This window comes from Molothrus ater, chromosome 5 (genome assembly GCF_012460135.2).
Source record: "Molothrus ater isolate BHLD 08-10-18 breed brown headed cowbird chromosome 5, BPBGC_Mater_1.1, whole genome shotgun sequence".
Classification (NCBI taxonomy): domain Eukaryota; kingdom Metazoa; phylum Chordata; class Aves; order Passeriformes; family Icteridae; genus Molothrus; species Molothrus ater.
This window is the reverse complement of record NC_050482.2, coordinates 33,864,790-33,885,993: the sequence shown is the minus strand read 5'-3', so window position 1 is coordinate 33,885,993 and position 21,204 is coordinate 33,864,790. Positions and strand designations below refer to the sequence as shown.

Below are 21,204 nucleotides of genomic sequence, written 5' to 3'. Positions count from 1 at the left end.
GGACTTTAGGTGTGGCTTTCTGCTTTGCAGGGCTGTTCAGGGGGACAAAAACAAGGGAAGAGGATGAGCTGGGGTAGAAGTAAGGGACAAACATCACATGGGGGTGTTTGTGCTCCCCACGGCACAAGGCTCTGATGTTTTCACAGCAGCCCCACAATGCACCATCCACATTACAGAGAAAATGGTGCTACTGCTTCAGCCACTGCCCTTGTATCCAGCTTCTCTCAACTGCTGCCCAGCACAGCTACCAAACCTGCCAGGGAGTGTGATTTCATTCTGGTCAAAGCAGGGCTGATACAGCCCTAAACCCAAGTCAAGAAAAATGCAGTGAGCAGGAAAGCAACCCAAATCCTTTACTTCTGTTTTGAGAGAGCCTGGTCTGTTCTGGCATTCCTTTTCATACTGGCAATTTAAAGAGGAGCTCAGCAGCTTTCTGAAGGCAGCACCAGCCAGTGCTGTGCCCCAGCACTGTTGTGCCTTAGCATCCTTCTGTGAAACACTGACCATGTGTGCTTTCAGCAGGACACTGAACTAGAGACTTTCCTAAATCCCCTTCAATTCAAATGATTCTGCAATTCAGAAACATCAGGAAGGAATTCAGTGGCTGGTGCACACACAAGGATGTAACATATGGGACATTATTTGTACCAAGTCATTATAAAATTTTGGAACAGTTAATGTCATTTTTATCAGCCAAGGTATGATAAAATCAGTGCATTTTGAATTAAAGGTGATACATGCTACAGCCCTAAAAACACGGGTTTCACTGTGCAACTGTAACTCTGCACAGTGGCACACCACTCACATAATTTACTTGCATGGGTCAGTACCCCTGATATGAGGGAGGACCAAGAAAATATAAAAACCTAAGAAAAGCATGCCACTTACCCACAAAGAAGTCTCTGTCTTTATCTGTCAAATAGCTAAATTCACAAAACTATCTGTGAGGACTTATCTTCTGAATAACTGAAAAGCCTTCTCCTAACAGTTTTACCTCCTGTTTCCTGCTTTTTAATGACCACCTCATGCTTATGTAACTGTAAGAACACTGCCTGCAAGCTCTTTCAGAAGGAGCCTTATGTGTACTTCCTTAAAAGATTGCATTATAACTCTTATACTGAGCACTTCTGAGGTTAGGCTCTACAGGGCAGACCACTGCCTGGCCCAAACCAGGCAGTCTAGAGCTTAAACTGACAATAGTCTTTATTCCCTTGATTGCAAGACGCAACACTAATTGTTTGATTGAGGCCAGATCTTTGTACTTGAAGCAAAACTAAGCCATATCTTGTACTCAGATGCTGGCAGCTAGAGAATAGAGAGACAAAACACTAAGAATGAAAAAGTGACACCAGAAAAGGTGGCTAAATACCACAAATTTCCAGCTGACAAGCAGAAGTGAAAAGGGCTATTTATTTACAGAAGAATAAGGTGGCTTCTGAGAATATTAACATAATGTCAAAATGGTGACAACTTTAATACTGTAAGTACCAAACAGTAGGTAAGTGATCTCTCTAATGTGAAAAAAAAAAAAAAAAAAAATCACCAAAACTATCCTAGGAAGAAAACCTGCTTCATGCTTGTAGAAATGGGGGGATAAGTGTTTTTTCTTTCTCATCACATCACCTCTCCTCCACAGGTAACTTTGTACAAGGACTCTGATGGAGAAGACTTTGGGTTCAGTGTCTCAGATGGTTTATTGGAAAAAGGAGTGTATGTTAAAAACATTCGACCAGCTGGCCCTGGTGATCTGGGAGGTTTAAAACCATATGACAGACTCCTACAGGTAATGTTTCTGGCACTGTGCAGGTCTAGCATGAAGGGACATGACATACAGATCACTTTGTAAAAAGGTTTATAACCACACTGGGGGTACCTGGGTATGTGTCTTTGGAGATGTGATTGTAGAAAATTGCACTTTTGCAGTTTTGTTACTTGGAATGGCCCTGTAATCCACATTGCTTATTATATTTTAAATAATGAGCACCACTGTTTGTTTGTATTTCTGCTGGGAAGGGATGCGTGTAGGGGGATCAGGAAGGACAAATGACCATAAATGCTCTGCACCACAGGCTGTGCTGTGTAGATTTCTGAGATTTCTTTTCTTGGCAAGAAAAGGCAGCACTTCGTGGAGCTTTGGACTTTTATGCAGTGGCACTAAAGCTGGATTTTCCTGTGCAGTCAAGTTTATAGCAACAAACCTTTCAGAATGCTAGGTATTTTAGAACTCCAAAGGAGACATACAAATACTCACTAGGAAGCTGCAATTTCCCACAGCATTTCCAGACAGATTTTTCTTTCTTGCTTTTCTTGATACAGACCTGATAATTATTTCTGTGTTTAATCCAAGTGTTGACTGACATAGTTGGAATAATGTAATACTTACTCAGCACCACACTTAATCACAGTGCCAAGTTGGACTGTGATGAAAAAGCCAAATTATTTCTCAACTAGCCCAATAAAATACTTTACATAAATTTATATGTATTAGGTAAAACCAGAGAAGACCTGAACTGAAATTACAGATGTGTTCTACTGCATTTAAATTGATGAACACCATGAAAGACAGAAAAACTATGTGCTGTTAAATGTCATTATTGGAGTGAGCATTGTGAAAGCTGGCAACAGCCAGCACCAGTGTAAATATCCCCACTTCTGCTACATTCTCTTTAAAAGTGAGTAGAAAACTTAATTGATGTCTTCAGACCAGACATCACAGTTAAAAAGTCTTATACTGGGCAATTCTCTACTTGGAATAGTTAAATCATGCTCCATAGTCTCAAGGATAAATTCTTTCTCTTGTGATCTCTTTTTTTTTTTCCTAAAATGGTAACAAAATCAATCTTCTCATCAATCAGGTAAACCACGTTCGCACCAGAGACTTTGACTGCTGTTTGGTTGTGCCCCTCATTGCAGAATCTGGCAATAAGCTGGAACTGGTCATTAGCAGAAACCCCCTGGCATCCCAGAAAGGAAGCTCAGAACAGCCTTCAGGGAGCGGGGAGTGGAGCGACCCGAACGCTGCCTTCCTGCAGCAGAGCGGGCACAGCAGCGTCAGCACGGAGACACGGGACCCCACAAACACCTTATAGCAGAAACCACTGGGGCGGGACATTCAGCAACTAAAGACAATTATGGTGCTAAATCCATTCGAGAGTGCTCTGAGACTGAGGCTCAGATGCTGTACAGCACTGAAAAGCACAGGAGGTCAGTTGGTCTGTCTCAAAGCTTCTATTAATCCACGGTTACTTTGGAAATAGTTTCATTCTTCATTAAGTCATTTTCCATTCTAAGCAATCTAGGATAAGTAACAGTAAAAAAAAAAAAAAACCACATAAGGGCCTTTTTTTTCCCCAAATAAGAAACTGGGGAGATGTTTTAAACATGATCTAAATGTTCTTCTCCCTTCAGCTACAGCAGCTGTTTGAGGGAAAAACATGGAGTTAACCTCTGCTAACAAACAGTAGTGTCCAGATTATGGTGTTTTTAAAAATCCTTTTATGTGGAAGGTGCTGCTGTCTGATGGACAAGGCAGAGTGGTTTACTGCACTGGGTTTTCCTGGGAAATGGCTACATCTCTGATTTTGGAAACCTTTATTCGCTGGCGAGAAGGGTGCACTCATTAGACAAAGCAGGGTTTAGATGTTACAACAAAATGCTTGCAGGAAGCTGCAGTTTGCATTGAACATTGCTCCCCACTTCAGCAAACTTTGTTAGAACATATGTTACTCCCTATGCAATGAAATATTTAATGGTATGTCTTGCAACCTGTGGGGATTTTTAAGCAGACACTTTTTTAGTGGGATAAAACCTCTGACGAGGGATTACTGAAAAGAGTGAAACTGGAATGAGTTCAGACAAATTAGAAAGGTTTTTTTAAAAGAAAATGGCTTTTTTAAAATTATGTCAGTGGAGATTGATACAAAAGCTCTTTAATGATCCATAAACCTGTAAACTTGTACTGTCACACATGAGCTTTTTAAGTCAATCAGTTTCTTGAAGGAAGAAAGGTCCTATTTAATATGCTTTGTTTTCAGCCTTCTTTATGATAAACATTACCCCCTGCAACACATTTTTAGAATATAAAATTGTAAATATATTTTACAAACACATCACACAAATTGTCTCCTCTCCCCTCTTCCCCCAAGCAATAAAATACTGCCAGTTGCTTTATATGCTCACCAGCAGCTGCATTGGTTTATTCTGGTATTCAAGTTGTTATTGGTAATTATTGTTATTGGTGAATATAAAGATACTGGATTTGTACATTTGTAGAGTCTCCATATCTAAGCAATCACCTTACAGAGTTGTTTCTGGTCAATTTAAACTGTTTAATGTATCCCTGTTGCTGTTTCCAATACATAAACAAGCTCACCTGCCCTGCACACACACGAGTATCTCTGATTTCTAGTTCAGCACTGCCAGAAAAGGTCAGAATGACATTATAGGCTGAATCATGTAAAAAAAAAAAAAAACCAACAAAACAAAAACTCCAAGGTTCATGAGTCACTTAAATATGTATTTTTATTTGTAACAAATAAGTATTAAACTGTAAAGTATTTTTGTACAAATTTAATACTTTAATAGCATGATATTTATCGTCTATGTTATGTTTTTTGAAATTCAAACTGTTGCAAATATTTGTATGGAAAAACTGTATAAATTGAAATAAACAGTGATTTGAAGACATTAAAAATGAGGTAGAGTTTTTCTACTTGATATTGTTCCCAGTTTTTTTCCCCACAGTTTTAGAAAAAAATACCATTTTTATATTTGTGGTATACTTTTTCCTACCATATGTGAAAAGAAAAAATTGTTGAAGGTAAGCAGGTTGTCCACATTTTAGTACAATGTGTCTGCTGTTTGAACATTCAATTTATTAATTTCAAAACTGCAATGCAGCAAGTCCCAAAGCACACATGAGAGAGCTGAAAGTGGAATGTTATTTCAACTCTGATTTGGAGTTTTGCTTTTCTTACCAAGATCATCATCAGCATAGAACTATTAGCTAAACCAGCAATGGCAAGTTCTACATCATAGAAAAAGTTTTCTATGTCACTGATTGCAACTTTCTTGTTATGCCTGTAACAAGATTAAAACCCATGATCCATCAAAGCTTCATGGCCACAAATCTGCCACATCAGAAAAACCTAGACCCCTTTTGTAAACTGTTTTTTTTTTTTCTCAAGGAATCAATAGTATTGGCACATCAGTAAGAGCATCTCATCAATATCATAGCATTTGGAGAAGGATAAATCTTTGCATGGACAACTAGGAGTCTTTAAACCAAAATACATCCTTGTGTATTTTTTAAGGGGACATCTGGAACCTCAAAGACCTGTAAGTTCATTCTTCAGCAAAATGAAAAAATTACATGATTTTTGATGACCAGTACACCAGTGAATCTATTAAAAATGGATCACTGAAAATTTAAGAGGCTCAGCATAAAACAAGCTGTTCTTCACAGAACATGCAAAACCAAGAAAGGCTTGGAAGGCACCTGAACATTCAGCATCTCCATCCCAAAAATCTTCAACAGCTGCAATAAAGGTTCATACCAAGACCAATTAATAATTGTCTGTTAGTTTTTGAAAAGTTTCCTAGGAATTTGCTGTCCCAATGTTAGATTCTTAAGTCTGGAAGATCCAAGTGGGGATTCTTCTGCTGTTGTCTGTCAAAACAAAAAAAAAACGTTACCCAAGCTTGAAACAGAACTGAAATATATTAGCTTCTTCAAAACAGGCTCTTTCTCCATGAGCTCAGAAATTAGATGTAATGAAAAGAAAAGCATCTGTTATCAGGTTTGACTTAATAAAAATCAATTTCAATTATTAAATTTTATATACATCTCTCACAGCATGTCACCTAAAAACTGACATTTGTGCACAAACCATAAGCTGATACGGGCTAAGCTGGCTAAGAGATCACTCTGAGAGTAAAAACACATATAAGTTTACTACTATTGACCTTTTTTTCTGTATTAGCCATATATTACTCTGCAAAGACATCTGCCAAATTTGACTGCTTCACCAATTACTGGTCAACTTGAAAATTATTAAATAAATGTCGATCAAACAATCGTGACAGTGCCCTGGTGACTTGTGGTGAAAGAGAGTGCAAAAGTTTGTTTTGAACTTTCTCAGTAAGGAGATACTTACCACGGGTATTTCTGTAGCATCCAAAGGTGCAGGGATTTGTCTTTTACATGGACTTCGCTGCACACTGCCCATCTTCTCTTTACTGACAACTGATGACCCTTCCTGTATCATGAAGTCACTCTGAAGTTCAGGTGGGTCAGGAGCACCTTGAGTAGCAGAAACAGACTGAGCCTCAAGCTCTTGATTTTCCCAGCACTTCATCGGGGTAGAGGGTATTTGTTTGGGATAGTTGTTTGTTTCTGCAATTGCCTCTCTCAGAAACTTCTGCAAACGCGTTTTTCTGGCGATCTCCTTGCTCTTCACTGCTCTCCGGAGGTGCAGCTCCTCAGCCACGATGTAGACGCGGCAGCGCCCCCTGGTCACAGCCGTGTACACGTGCTGCCAGTGCTGCCGGCCCGCATTGCCGACCACGTACACCACGGTCCTCTCCTCCGAGCCCTGAAACGCGGGAGAACTCTGATTCAAAGGCCGATCTCCAGGAAATAGTTAAAAAAAAGACAAGAGTGAGGAAGTTGGAGGCAACTGGGGACACTCTCGAGAATATTTTCTATCCTGCATTCAAGGAATTCTAGTTTCAAGAAAAGTTTCTGATTCTTTCATGAGAGAATAGAGTGCATTAGCTCAGCTGACAGCTGCTGTGGTTTTACCTGGAATGTGTGAATAGTTCTGGCCCAGGCATGCTTGATGTGACACAGCTTCTTCAGTGCCGCGTAGTTCACAGTGAACGTGGAGCCGTACGTGCTGCTGATGGTCAGCAAGCGCTGCTTATCAATTTCTACATCCTAAAGGAAGAGCACAACACTCAGCAGTGAGCCTGGAGCAATGTCTGTACTTCCCTATTCTGGCTTGCCCTGAAATTACAACCAGCAAGGTCAACCAGCTCAAAGTTTCAGAAGACACTAAGCCCCATAAATTGCTGTCTTTCCCTGACCACCTTGAAGGAAAACAGTTTTCACTGTTCAGGGCTACACTAACTACTGATACTTTCACTGCTCAACTCACTGAACCCAGCCAAAAAATCAAGTTTTTTGTTGCTGTTACTTTTAGGCCAGCTTGGTTTTCTGTCAGGGAAAACTTCAGCTGTAACATTACTCTTTACTTCAGACCATGTTAAACATTATCTATTTCAATTAAAATACATTTGAGTAATTACAGACTGTAACTACAATGAACATAATCACACCAAGTGAAACACATTCTACCAAAAACCCAGAATAGAGGTTTTTTTTAATTTTCTACCGTACCTTGCCTCTTCCATGCCTTTTACATAACTGTTTAGCAGAACTAAGTATGTATTAGGGGCCAAATTTTACAAGTGTGAATTGTTTTGTTCTGGGAATTCAGCAAGCACTGAATCACTTCCCACTAGGTTTTCTTTGTGCAAGTTCTTGCTGCCAGGACTTACCTCTGTTATGAAAAATATATCTCCATTGCAGAGTCGTTTGCCCTCCTCATTAGACTCTTCAATGAATGAGGTTTCTCCATTTCTGCATTCCTGGCCATTAGAACCCTCTCTGACACCACAGGTTGCCAAGAGATCCTTGAGATAAACATTGCGTGTGCTGGCAATCTTGTCCCCAGTTTGAAACAGAAGTCTGTTCTTATGGTCTCTAGGTCAGAGAAAGAAAAATGGGAACATGTATTTACAAAGTGTGCATTTACTGTCTCTCAGTATTTTTTCTCATTCCACTCTCTATACTTGACCCAGATTAAAAACTTTAATAATATTCAAAATAGTTAGGATAACAATTTATGTCTTGAACTTTTGTATAACAAATTGGTAAAAAACCAATAATATAAACCAGGTAATACAGAGTAGCACAAAAATATTTCAGAATCTATTTAGAAATCATATAGTAGCAAAAAAAATTTAACCTTGAGGGTTTTTCATGTTGCTTTTATATGAATTTTGAATATTCAATAGTAACTTAAAATCTCAGAATTCACATAATGAATTTAAATGAAAAGCCATTTACCACTATTCAAAATGAGATTAAAGAGCCCATCAAATAAAGTTTATTGTATGAATGATTTATAACATAATCAGATCTAGATGGAACATTGGAAGTTTTAAAATCTTATTGTATGGTGTTGGTCTGGCTATAACACTTTTAAAAACAAAATTAAATTGGTGACAGGAAAAATGCGAAACACTGGCTTACCTGGTTAAATGTTTTGAGTAGTGTTGGCAACAAAGTTCATTTATTAGATCACAATCTTGCCTAAATCATACAAAACAAGAACATGAACAAAGTCATTATATACAAAACATACAATTACAAGCAATGTCATAGAAACATTAATTTATAAATAATGGAAAAAGCCCTTTTTCTATCTGATGCTCTTCTACCACCTATTAGAACAATTACTTATTCAGAGTTTAGAAGACAGAGCAGTAAAGGAACAGTTTTGTCTAAATAGCACAGAAAGCTTTTTCACTATACGCCTAGATTAGCTGGATTTGGTTTTAAGATAAAGAAGAAAACTAAAGAAAAACTAAAACATGGACAGACTATTTTCTGTCTGTGGATATATTAAAAACAGCAAGATTTATTTGCTTTTTAAAGACCTGGAATTTTAACTTTTAAATGCAACTCAAGTACCTATAAATATATTCTAGAAGAATCATACACAAAAATTGCTAATAATATTGTACCTGAATGCGGACTGGAGAAAAAAATTGATACCAGAGTTACTCAGCATTCACAAATCACTTATTAGCTCACTGGGAACCTGTAAATAGTGCATGATTTTTATGTCCTGAGAAAATGTTCTTCACAATTAAAGGTGGAGTTTTTTCTTAAGTACCCTTTTGTGCAGAACTCAAGGTTCTGGACTATTGGTGCTAGTGCACTTTATGCCTTTTATCCCTTCAGTGTTTCTGCAAAGCCATGCATACTATTCATGTTCCTGTGATTACTGACTTCCAATCTTTCTTCAAAGTGTGTTAGAGCCCTACATCCCACCGTTCCCAAGTGATGAGTATTCCAAGTATCTAGTAGTTTTTGCTATTGCCACTAGTCTCTCCAACTCAACACACTCAGCTATTTTTAGATTGTGGCTGCTAGCAAGGATTTCTTCAATGTCTTCCTGCACACTCCATTACCTTCTGAAAGCAATGAATTGTGATTGTTTGGCATCCTCCAATCCTGGCCCTTTTTTAAGTAAAATATTTATTGCAGTTTGTAAATCTGTTTTAAAAGACATAAAAGGTAAGACATGAAAATATTCAGAATTTAAAAAAGAAAAATATAATTCAATATGAAATTGCCTTTGCTTATTTCTTGCTTTAATGACATCTCAACTTGTTTAAAACAAAACAAGAAAGAAACAAGCCTCCCCACCAAACTCCCACACAAAATGACACACCCCCAAAAGAAACAGAAATACACCATTAAAAACCCAAGAAAACATCATGCAGTTAATCCACTATCAAAATCAGAGAAACAAGAGTGATATGGAAAGAAACAAATTCTTATTTCTGCATTAAAAAACAGCTGCATGGAGCATATTTCATGCAAAGTAAGGTTTTGCTACAGCACATTGAAGAGGTAAAGATTAAATATTTTCAAGCCACAGACCTATACACTTCGATTTCACAGAAGAAATCTACTTTCAGTATTCTGCTTGCTGAGTATTTTGCTAGAGTAAGATAAGGTGATAATGTTCGCACTTTCTTTTTTCTGCATTCCCCTTGAAGTGTTTTGATACATATAAAAGAGAGGCCACTCAATCCACTTACACCCAATAAATGTCAAAAATCCCAGTAAACAATGGCGCTAGCCCTGACCCCAAAACATTTTAAGAGAAATACTGCCATCCCTTCTTAGAATTTTCCTAACTCAATTCTACAGCTGAGAGCACATTCCTGTCCTGCACACCATACTGTTACAGTCACTTTTTACTCAAATGATTCACCTCTGAATCAATTCTGAAAATCTCTTAAGGTTTGACAGCTCCGCTACAATATAAAAAGACAACCCCATTTGATTACAGTGGTGGAAGCTGTCCCCCATTTCAAAGTCTAACTGATGAGCTGGAGCTCTACAGCCCATTCTTTGCACTTACAGGTCTTGCCGTGTGCACTTACTTAGAAGGCAAAAGACAAACTATGAACGTAGCATTTAAATTTATGCCACAAAGCCAGATTAAAATTTTCCCAAAATTTTTGCTCCAGACAATAGTCTATGCTTTACCAAAGGAAAAATCAAGATCAGAAACTGACATACTCCCACAATTCCCGCCAGCAGGCAAAGCAATAAAAATAAATTTCTTCTCTGGGATTGGCATTGTCATTTCCTCATTCCAAGCAGAAACTTTCAGCACCTCATCAAATTCAGGAAGCTGCCGGTGAGAGATTCTGGACCAGAGCATTGGAGGAAAAACAAAAAGTTATTTTCAGTTACTGAATTCCAGCATATCATCATCTGCCTCAGCCTGAAGTTCACCACCTAGAAATCTTTTGTCATCTACACTATATTGCCTGAAAACTCCTTCCTCAGAGCATAACTTGATTTCACATTGAAAAAATTGGTAGTTTGTTCTCTAAACCCTCCATCACTGCAGCAGATACTTAGTATTACTTAGTTCTTCCCATGGGAGCAAAATGGAGTGAAACAGAAGTGTTACCAAAAAATAAGTAAGAATGTTTGTAAAACACTTAGTAGTTCTGGACATCTTGCAAATGTTCAGAATATTCTCAAATTCAAATAATATCAAAACCTAGATTGTCGCAGACATCTTTTTGTGAAAATCCTTTTCTTGGGTTTTTTTCTTCCTGAGAAGCTGAGAGGCTTCAGGAACAAAATGTAAACAATGGTTACCTGCTGCTGTGGAATGCAACAGGTGGGTCTGTGATTGGTCTCATCTGCTTGTTTGTAATTAATGGCCAATCACAGCAGAGCTGACTCAGACAGAGAGTCTGAGGCAGCTGCCTTTGTTAGCATTCTTGTTCTTTCTATTCTTAGCTTAGCTAGCCTTCTGAGATGAAACTTTTCCTTCTATTCTTTTTAGTATAGTCTTAATGTAATATATATATATCATAAAATAATAAATCAAGCCTTCTGTAACATGGAGTCAGATCTACATCTCTTCCCTCATCCTAAGACCCCTGTGACCACCGTCACACTAGATTTTCTTCTTAGAGGTTTAAAAAAGAAATCAAGCACTGTTAGGATAATTTCCAAAACAAAAGTAATGCAAATGCTGGAAACATTTAGACTCTTTAGCTACCGACAGAGAAAAAATACAAAGGACCTTGTGATGTAATGGCCTTTGATATCTAAAGTCTCCAAGCAATTCAGTCTGTTTTAGTTGTTGTCATACTTACCAGCAATGTCTTTAAAACTTCATTTTTAGAGGAGCAATTGTAAGCCATTTTAGAAGCCATAAAGTCAGTTGTGCATTTACAACTCATTTCAAAACAGAGAGTATCTGATAGCATAATAGTGGATTACATCCCATAAAATTCAAGAGCATTCCAACACACACTCTTTTTGTCCAATATATACATCTGAAAAAATCTGTGGGGTTTTGTTGCTGTTGTTTTGGGGGGTTGTTTGTTTTTAAAACCAATGTTATGGATTTGGACTAAAAAAACTAACAGAAGCAATACTACAGAGTCAAATCTGGATGCAGGCTATTTGCAGGTAAAAGGCCAGGCAAGAATTACAGGGATTCTTCACACACACATCAGGATATCCTACCTTGACGCACTGTCTACAATTAGTTGTGATTCAGCTCTGTGGTTAGTTCGCAGTTCCACAGAAAAGCCTCTTGATTTTAGACCCTCAAAGATATCAGCTAACATGTTTCCTGGGTCTATGCTTGGTAGCTGTCTAGTGTCACCTAAACAGAATGCATGTTAGTCTTTGTGAGAAGGAATAACATATCATCAGCTGAAAACTGTCGTCAAAAAAATGAATACTTGTATGAACAAATACTCAAGCGTCTACAGAGTAACATCCCTCCTTAATGCAATTCACATGAAATCAAACTTTCAAGAATCTAAGAAACTTTGGGAATAAGGCTGTAGTGTAGTTTTCTTATACTCCTCACCCAATAATGCTTTACTAGCAAGTGCAAATCCTTCTGCTTGATCTGCACTGACAGTGATCACATCTTACTCAAACCCACTTTGAAAGCTACGTATTCAAAAACAAATGCCATAAATAGCATGTCAAAAAGGAAACCTCTAAGAGAGCATAAAAAATTGATTTTACATTTCTTTGCTTTCCTTTTTAAATTAAAACAAGATGATCCTAGCATTAAGAATGGCATGAAAACTCCCTTCTAACATACAATTCATATGCTAACAACAGCTCCTTCACATTTAAGGAAATCAGAAAAGTTTTCCAATTGCAAGATGTAATAACATACCACATGGAAGTCAGAATAAGACAAGACAAACACTGCTAAACAGATAATGGAGATACTGATACTTTCATACTGACATTTGGAAAATTGTCTACCTCATTTGACCTAAGAAATAGCAGAAGTATCCAAGTACAGAACAATGTAACATTTTAAGAGACTCAGTGCGAGCTCTGATACTTACACTGTATATTGGGCAATATTGGGCATTATGAAACATTGTACAATGCTGAATTTGCTGTTTCACTTACCTAGTATAATAAGCTTAGCAAGCTGAGCATGCTCACACAAGAGTTTCAAAACTAAACTAAGAATGCGTACAGACACCAAACTTCCTTCATCCACAACGAGAACCGTAACTGCAGAAAATTTCCACGGCTGCTCTCGGTCACTCCGCCTCCACGACTTAAAACTATAGATAATCTAGAAACAAATAAAGCAAGCTCTGACACTAATCAACTCTAAGCTATGTCATAAAAGTAGACAGTGTGGTATCATCTGACGTATGTAGAGTTATTATCCAAAATTCTCAACTTACACCTGTAAAGACCCAGAAGACTCAACCATTTTGACTTATTTTCTTCCTCAGTGAATGCATTTCTAGCTGAGATTAGCAACACTGACTTACATAAAAGCATAGTCTTTTTTTCCTGCAGAAATTGTTAAAGACACTACATCAGCGATTAGGTTGCTCAGTAACAGAACACCTCCTACTACAACTTGCTGTCATTAATAATACCCAAAATTGCATGGGGAAGGGGAACAGGCAACTAACTATCCTGACCCCAAAGATAAAATAAACCAACAGTACTTTTTATGTTATTATAATTTCTATTTATATGGGTTACTATGTAACTCCAATGTCTTCTTGGCACTGTTGCTACCTAGAACAAGACAGACTTGGCCTAAGTTTATTAACAAAGGTAGCTTTCTACATTTTCTAAACAAATTCCACAATACCTAACATTAATTAAGGAAACACTATGCAAATGAGATTTCTCTCATTATTCAGCTCCAGGCTACTGATCTTTTCATGTATGTGCTGCTATGATTGCTAGGCAACAGGATCCTAGAAAACAGCTCTACCACCTAGAAATCATTTTTGTCTTCATTAAACTAAAATGCGGAACCGAGAAGCTGAAAAAACCAGATGCCCTAGAGAAGCACAAGTTTCAGATGTATATAAATAGTAAAGAAACCAAAGCTAGAAAAGAATGTATTTCAAATGACTGATTTATAATTCCCCCAAAACATAATGCTGATTTTCAGATGCTGATAAGCTGTACCCAAGCATTAACATTAATAACAATAATAGGCTACACATTTCTTAAGGGAAGTCCTATAACAAGCTGCTTTTTTTTTTCTAAAACAAGAATGGACAGTGTCAAAATGTGTTTCAGAACCCAATTAAAAAAAAAAAAAACAAAAAAACAAGAAACAAAACCCAAAAGAAACCTTACCTGATGTAGTGTATATGCAGGAAGCTGCGTTTTTTCTCTCAAAAGACTTGTTGCCCTCCCTGTAGGTGCAGTGAATAGTACGTTCAAGTATTTTTTTGCATACATACTCTCTGGTTCCCAGTAGTGATCAAATGTATTCCATTCCTCAGATGCATCCAAGTCTCCTTCAAAGACCTTGGAAGCAGCTTCCACTTCTTTTTCCATTTGCATTAAGTGACGAAAAAGGCAGCTAACTATTGTACTCTTCCCACAGCCTCCTTTTCCACTTATGATTGTGACAGGATTAGAACAAATTTTTTCTACAGCAATCACCTGATCTTTGTCTACCTCTGCTTTACTTTGGATACCAGACATAGAGGCCACATCCTTTTCAGAAAAGTGATTTTCACCATTATGATTGTCTGGATTATTTTCCTGTATTTCATGTGCCTGGGTAATATTAATTTTGTTACCTACATTTTCTCCTGGTGCCTCAGAAATGCTAAGTATCTTTTTGATATCCACATCCAGTTTCCATGTGTGTTTTGCCAGAAGGTCACCTACATACATTGCAATGTCTTTTTCAGATTTGTAAAGATGAGGCAGAAACACCAGCTTTTTCTCCCTAATCACTACATTCTGATCTTTCAAAAAGTCAAGAGATTGCCAAACATGCTCGATAGACATGTGTTTGGATAGCAAACGAGCTAATTCATCTTGATCTTCGTATGTGTGTCCCATTTGTCTGCAGCGTGTCTTGAGCTGATCATACAGAATTAATGCATTCTTCTGCAAGACAGGAATCTTCCAGAGGAGATGTTCACACTGACAGAAGGCAGCCCACGTTGCCTCGCAGTAAGGAATGTTCAACTCCTTATACATAATCTTCTCCCCAAAAAGAGTAAAAGCAAACAGAGATTTATTTCAGAAGATGTTAGCCTCTTGCTGAACAACATTCTTCCTAGTAAATACAAATTGCAATTCAGAAGGTGGAAGTTTGCAAAAATTTGCATATTTTTCATAAAGCAAAATACTTAAAAGTAACCTGGAATAAGTTCTCTTATTTACCCTTCTGTATGAAACAGAAACTTTAAAAATAAAAAACCTGGCAAAGAAATTGGGTACTAGGGAAGAACTTGTGCACACCAAATACAACATTTTCATGTTAAGGTACATAAACTGTAGAAACAGTGCACAGGAAAGCCAGTAGCCAGAATACTGTACCTAATTCTGAACGTGTTCAAGAAATATGTCACCTCTACAGACACTACCACAAAATAGTGAAAGATCGAGATGTCCAAAACAGATGAACTATTGAGAGCAAGAAAAATTAATTGCACTTGCTCAGTTGTAAGAGAAAAAGCTAAAGAGAGCCTTCAAGCAATAAAAAACTGCAGTGAGAATGCAGGTCCTTGAAGCAAGAGAGCAGCAAGTCCATATTGCATAAGCAACAGTCAAACTGGACATCAGGAAAATCTTTTCAAAGGAAATTACGTGAAACACTGGAATATATTGGCTACCCTGCTGAATCTCTGACATTAGATTAAGGCAAGTGAGAACCTCCATCAGTAAAGCACTGGAGGCCTAAAGAAGAAGGAAAACCAACCACATTTGTGAACACCTAATGTTCTCATGTAAGGTCCAGGACTGCTAAGGTGAGCTGCAGCAGCAAAGCTCACGGCAAGCACAGCAAAGGAAAACAGGAAGGTAAGCAGCCACTGCAAATTCCATTGCAAAAAACAAACTACTGGACCAGATGACCTCTTACAGAGAAACTTATCAACCTTACTATGAAAGCATAGATATTGTTCTATATATCAGGAACAAAAGTCTCACTTAGCGGTATAAAATTGAAGTGAACAGTTGACGATTTTAAATGAGCTAACTTTTGGCCCAATTACCTCAAGCAATTTATTTTCTGTCTCTTGTAGAAAATACTAAACAAATGGTTGTAACAAAACCACTTTCTAAAGTCTTCTGAGATTAATTAATTCTAGACCAATGGGAAAGACAAAACCCTTTGCTAAAACTGAGTCCTGTACATCATCCATTTCCAAATAAGCTATGCCTAGCCCCTACAAATGCCCATTTAATCAAGTGAACCCAACTAAAACAGTACTGTAGTCTAATGCACCTCAAATGCAGCACACACCATATTTTTGCCATACATAACATTACTTACCCTGCTGAATCCAAGTTTCCATGGCTCATCTTTTAGTATCTCATCCAGTTTTGTTCCCGTCTCATCAGCCACCTCCTCACCATCCACATCAGCCTTTCTTTCCCAAGATATCTTATCTAACAGACAGCAAAAGTGGCGTGGCAGAAGAACTGGCAAGAACTCCAGTATCCTTGGAAAAGCCAGAGCTCCCAATACCGCCTTTCCTGCAACTGCACACACCATAAACACAGGAATTTTTATGTCATGTACAAAGACTGTTGCAAAGCAATTTACACTGACTCTGGCTTCATCCTTCTGCTTTCATTATATCCAAGACATTACAAATTTCTCTCATTTTCTTAGCTTTCGTAACACTTTTCAAATTTTTTTGAAGTCTGTTTTCCCTGAACTGCCTTAAGAAAAAAAACCAAGGTCAACAGAGGACATAAAATCAGCAACTAAATGTATTCACTTGGAAAACATGTACCATTCACTTGGTTTAAACTGCATACTCAACAGCATTTTGTAGAAAGTCAGTTCAGACATCACCATGCCTGCCTCTTAACTAGAAGTAATTTTCATACAGATGTACAGAAGAACATTTCAAACTCAAAATAAAAAAGAGGCTTTTATATTTGTAGTATCAGATCAGTAGAGGAATTTACCAAAAAAAGTGCTCTCCACTGGCTTTCTCAATGACCCCAAAATTAAGCTATCACTTTCCCTGTTTACATCAGTGATTGACTAAGAGTGAGGAATAATGAAACTGATTTGCTCTATATTTTGCTTTAAAAAGGTAATTTCAGGAGAAAGAAAAACAAATTTAAAAAGAAAGTGAGACTTTCAGAATCTTTAGCTCTCAGAAAAAATCAGGCTATTTTTAATTAAGTGTTAAGGAAAATTTAAACCACTAATTTTTCTCAAATATTTTTCTGATCACTGTCTTATCATAAAGCCAAACCTTTTCCCTTTTAAACAAGTACTTAATTTACACATAAATCATCAATACACACTATTTCCACACACAAAAAAAATACCATGAAGCCTTGAAGAACAAACTACTTAAGCCCATAACAATTAATGACAACCAAAAGAATTTACAATACTAACAGTAGCAACTGGGGTAGGGGAAGGGTGTATATTGCTCAATGATAAAGATTAACGCTTAAAACGTAGCAAATTAATTTAAGCTAGATACTAGGAAAAAAATCACCAACTACAAGAAAGGTGAAGAGTGACACACTGTGCAATCTTTTCTATCATTACAAAATGAGAACAAAAAACCTGAAAGCCTATAGAACACTCTCCTCCCCTTACAAATGGGATTTGAAGTACAGTCAGTTCAAGTCTAGCAGAGGCTCTGAATTATGCTGTTACACACAGCTTGACATCCCAAAGTGATGTCACCTCCATCACCTGACCTGACACTGCCCAGTAAGCCAGGTACTGGAAAACTCTGCTTGCTTACACCTAACAGCAGATAGACCCAACCTGTCTGTACAGGTCATGGAAACAGACCATCAGAGCAAACCAGAGCTCTAACGCTGAGGCCACACCTCAGACACCCCAACTTTCTCGTATTTCAGTGTTTTGGACCAGACCAGCTGTCTGGTCCCACAGAGTGAATGCCCTTTATGGACTGGAGTACCTCAGGAATGCAGGTGGAACACCTTGTTTGGGTTTCATCCAGCAGGGATACTCGGTCAGTACTCTCAGAGATTGCACCACAGTGGGGACAAGGGGGATGTCAGCTTCAAAAGCACACTCCTGATCCAATCTCTTAACACTCATGCTCATGTAATCACACCAACATTGCCCACAACAGTACCCTCAGAAGTCTGAAGTGGAGACACTCCAATGCTTCCACAGTCTGTTCCCAGCCATCCCAATCTGCTGACAGGTGGGATCCCAACACACCTACATAGTGCAGCTGGTTAGGACTAGACTGACCTCCTTCACTGATCCCTGTACTACAGAGAAGCACCTATACTACTCTGAACATGTGCCAGCCCTAAAAAGCCATCGCTACCATGCCTAAGTAGTGATCAACCCATTTTTCAATAAGCCTTGTTATAGCTGAATGAACTACAGGAAGCACCAGTGTCCTTGCATGCTAGAATCACAGAAGCATAAAATAGTTTGGGTTGGACCTTAAAGATCAACTAGCTCCAAACCCCTGACACTGGCAGGGACACCTTCCACTAGACCAGGCTGCTCAGAGCCCCATCCACCTGGCATTAAGCACTTCCAGTGATGGGAAATCCCTAGCACATACAATTCTACTTAGCCAACAGAATTCAGCAAAGTCCTTCTGGATGCCTATCTTTAACTGATAAATTGTCCTACTGTCCTGACATATTTTAAAATAAAAAAAACATTTGAATATACATTTCAAATGAATACATGTTAGTTTGAATGCTGTATATGAGAGAAAACTCCTTAGATTATAAACCAATTGGAACAGCACAGGATATACCTACATGATTTTGAAACATAATGGAAGATGTCGTAATCCTTGGTATCTCTTTTGGTCCCTCTTGGCTGTAGCTGTGAAACTTGGAACTGTTTTAGTTTTTCTTCAAGGTTGCTAAAACTCAGCACAGACTCCATAGGGAGCCAAGCAAAAAATTTTTCTTTCCAATCTTCAGGAACACAACACTCCTTAAGAAAGAGTGAAAATACTTGTCGGTTGTTTTCTTCTACATCAGTCTGCAGAAAATACGATGGATATCCTTGCACAAAGTACTTCGACCCCATTTTTTTGGCTTTAACATTAACTTTCCACCAAGGGTCAACTAATGGAAAACGTCCAACCACTTCATACTCCTTTTTGGTGCCACATTCCTGTATAATAACTGAATCATTAAAAAGAAAAACAAATCCAGTGTTAATTGGCAGTCCTTAAAATTAAAACTTTGTGTTGATTAAGAGTATTGTTAGTTCAATGCTTTTTTTTGGTGTTTTCTGTAAGTTGCAGTAGTAATAGTAAAGCAGGGATTTCCATAAACTCCTGATGCCTGTCTCTCCACTAATATTTAAAAAAGAAAGTGAAACCAAACTCAGAAACAAGCGCTAAAACTTCTTCTCTAGGCATGAGGAATAAATCTTGCCTATGAATTTATTAAGCTAATGAAATACACATGGTTTAATATTATGGTTCACTAGTTATCCCACCTCAAGTTTATAACTGAATTTGAAACAGTTTTATCACAAAGTAATCTATCACAATGCCTGCATAATCTTCAGATACATTAGTATACCAAATATTTCCTGTGACTGGAACCACCAAAATTATAAGGAATTAATATGCTTAATTATTAACATTTTGTATGACCTGGTTTGAACTCCTCTTTGCCTTCAAAAAAAAAAAAAAACAACCAAAACAAAAAAACAAAACAAAAAAAAAAAAAAAAACCACACCAAAAAAAAACCCAAAACAAAACAAAAAAAAAACAAAAAACCAAAAACAAACAAACAAACAAACAAAAACAACAACAACAACAACAAAAAAACCACCATTCCCTGATCGGCAACTGGGGACCAATTGCTATGACCAGAGCAAAGTGGGCACCTATGTTCGGCAGGGCCTCTTCCTCACCAGGACAGCTCTTAGGTCTGTAATAACTTACTCGTTTCTTCCTGGTTATTTAGCTCAGTTTAGCCACTTTAAAAACAACTTGCAGATAAAATACTTTTTAGGCAGAGGCTGCACCAACTTCACCTACTTTTCCAAGTTCTAAATAGAAAGTTGGAAGTCATTAACATCAAGTATCAACACTCCCGTATGTCCTAAAAGAAAAAATAATGCGCTTTCTTTGTGTAGAGTTAATTTGAATGGGAAAACCCTATGTTTTCTTACTGCTGCAATCCTGTGCCCGTAGAAAAGCAGAGATCACGCTTCCCTCCCACTACCTATTCATCGCCTACTTCGGCTCCCAGTCCCCTCGCTGGTGATCAATTCCGGCAGCGAGGCAGGGCCGAGCCGGGCCCTCCCCCGCCGCCATTCATGCCTCCCCCGCCGCCATTCACGCGGCGCCGGCCCCGCTCGCCTCCCCGCGCCCTGCCCGGGGCCCGAAGCCCCGAGCCCCGCGCAGGGAGGGCATCGAAGCCCGGCCCGGCACGCTCCCGCCGCCCCTCACCGGCCCGGCCCGGCCCGCTCCCGCCGCCCCTCACCGGCCCGGCCCGGCCCGCTCCCGCCGCCCCTCACCGGCCCGGCCCGGCCCGCTCCCGCCGCCCCTCACCGGCGCGGCGCGGGGGCAGCGCGGCCGCCAGCTCCGTGCCGGCGGCCTCCAGGAGCGCATCCTCCGCCAACAGCTCCTCGAAGTCCTCGTCGCTTTCCTCATCGTCGTCCGCCACCTCCCAGCGCGGCGGCCGCAGGTGCCCCCAGAGCTCCACGTGCGCACCCCGCGGCCCGCCGGCCTCCGCCATGCCGCCTCCGCCGCAGGTCTGCCCGCCCCCGCGGAAGGGCGGGACGGCGCGACCGGGTCGGGACAGTACGCGGCGACGAGTGAATTTTTTTTTTTTTTTTTTAACACTTCGGGACATAATTCTCTGTGTTTACATGACCCCTATCACAAAACTATCAGATCATAACATCGCACTTCCAGTATATCCGATTGTGTTTCACCCAGGTGCCCCCACAGTAGTTTAATGTTGTGTATAACTGGCAAACTCTTCTCCGGGAGGCCCTCATTGAAACCACCTTTCCTTCCCTACACTGTAACCCTGGCAGTTGCTGCTTAGTCTTCACTTTTGCTCAACACCGGATCCTTGCCTTTTCTGAAACCTTATGACAGTTCATTGATGCAATACCAAACCTTCTCATGTTCAGTATTGAACTCTCACTGAAGACCCCTGAAATCCTGCTGTTCAGACATGAAAGCAAGTCTTTCTACAACCTGTTTTAAACAGATTTTCACTCATTAGTAGTTAGCAGGTTAATATTTTCCATGTTGTTACATAGCTCTGTTTTCTCAGCAAAATTTTGCAGTTATATTTTTGCATGTTCACGCTGCTAGCAAGCATATGTTTTCATCAATGAATTAAGTTTTGTAAGATTTATTTTTCTAAAAAAAAA

General features: G+C 38.9%; 2 protein-coding genes across 15 annotated transcripts in view; one reads left to right on the top strand and one right to left on the bottom strand.

Moving 5' to 3' along the window:
* Positions 1-4,716, top strand: part of GRIP1 (glutamate receptor interacting protein 1) — a 309,227-nt gene extending 304,511 nt beyond the window's left edge. For all 14 annotated transcript variants that reach the window (XM_036400176.2, XM_036400173.2, XM_036400171.2 and 11 more), the window contains 2 exons: positions 1,637-1,783; positions 2,856-4,716. In XM_036400176.2, the coding sequence (XP_036256069.1) occupies positions 1,637-1,783; positions 2,856-3,089 (381 nt within the window). In that variant the 3' untranslated portion in view covers positions 3,090-4,716. The remainder of the gene's footprint in view (positions 1-1,636; positions 1,784-2,855) is intronic.
* HELB (DNA helicase B) lies at positions 4,496-20,555 on the bottom strand. Its single transcript, XM_036400181.1, has 13 exons — positions 20,369-20,555; positions 18,608-18,982; positions 16,149-16,357; positions 13,988-14,851; positions 12,779-12,950; positions 11,861-12,002; positions 10,385-10,515; positions 9,262-9,346; positions 8,318-8,377; positions 7,561-7,765; positions 6,803-6,937; positions 6,156-6,593; positions 4,496-5,668 (listed from the first exon to the last, which is right to left on the bottom strand). The coding sequence occupies exons 1-13, from the start codon at positions 20,553-20,555 to the stop codon at positions 5,579-5,581; spliced, it is 3,093 nt and encodes a 1,030-aa protein (XP_036256074.1). The 3' UTR covers positions 4,496-5,578.
* Between the last annotated feature and the right edge of the window lie 649 nt (positions 20,556-21,204).

Coding starts and splice junctions, on each gene's coding strand:
- HELB (XM_036400181.1), bottom strand. CDS start 20,555: ATGGCGGAGGCCGGCGGGCCGCGGGGTGCGCACGTGGAGCTCTGGGGG. Junction 18,983..20,368: donor GCTGCCCCCGCGCCGCGCCG/GTGAGGGGCGGC, acceptor TTAATGATTCAG/TTATTATACAGGAATGTGGC. Junction 5,669..6,155: donor ATGCTACAGAAATACCCGTG/GTAAGTATCTCC, acceptor TTGTTTTGACAG/ACAACAGCAGAAGAATCCCC.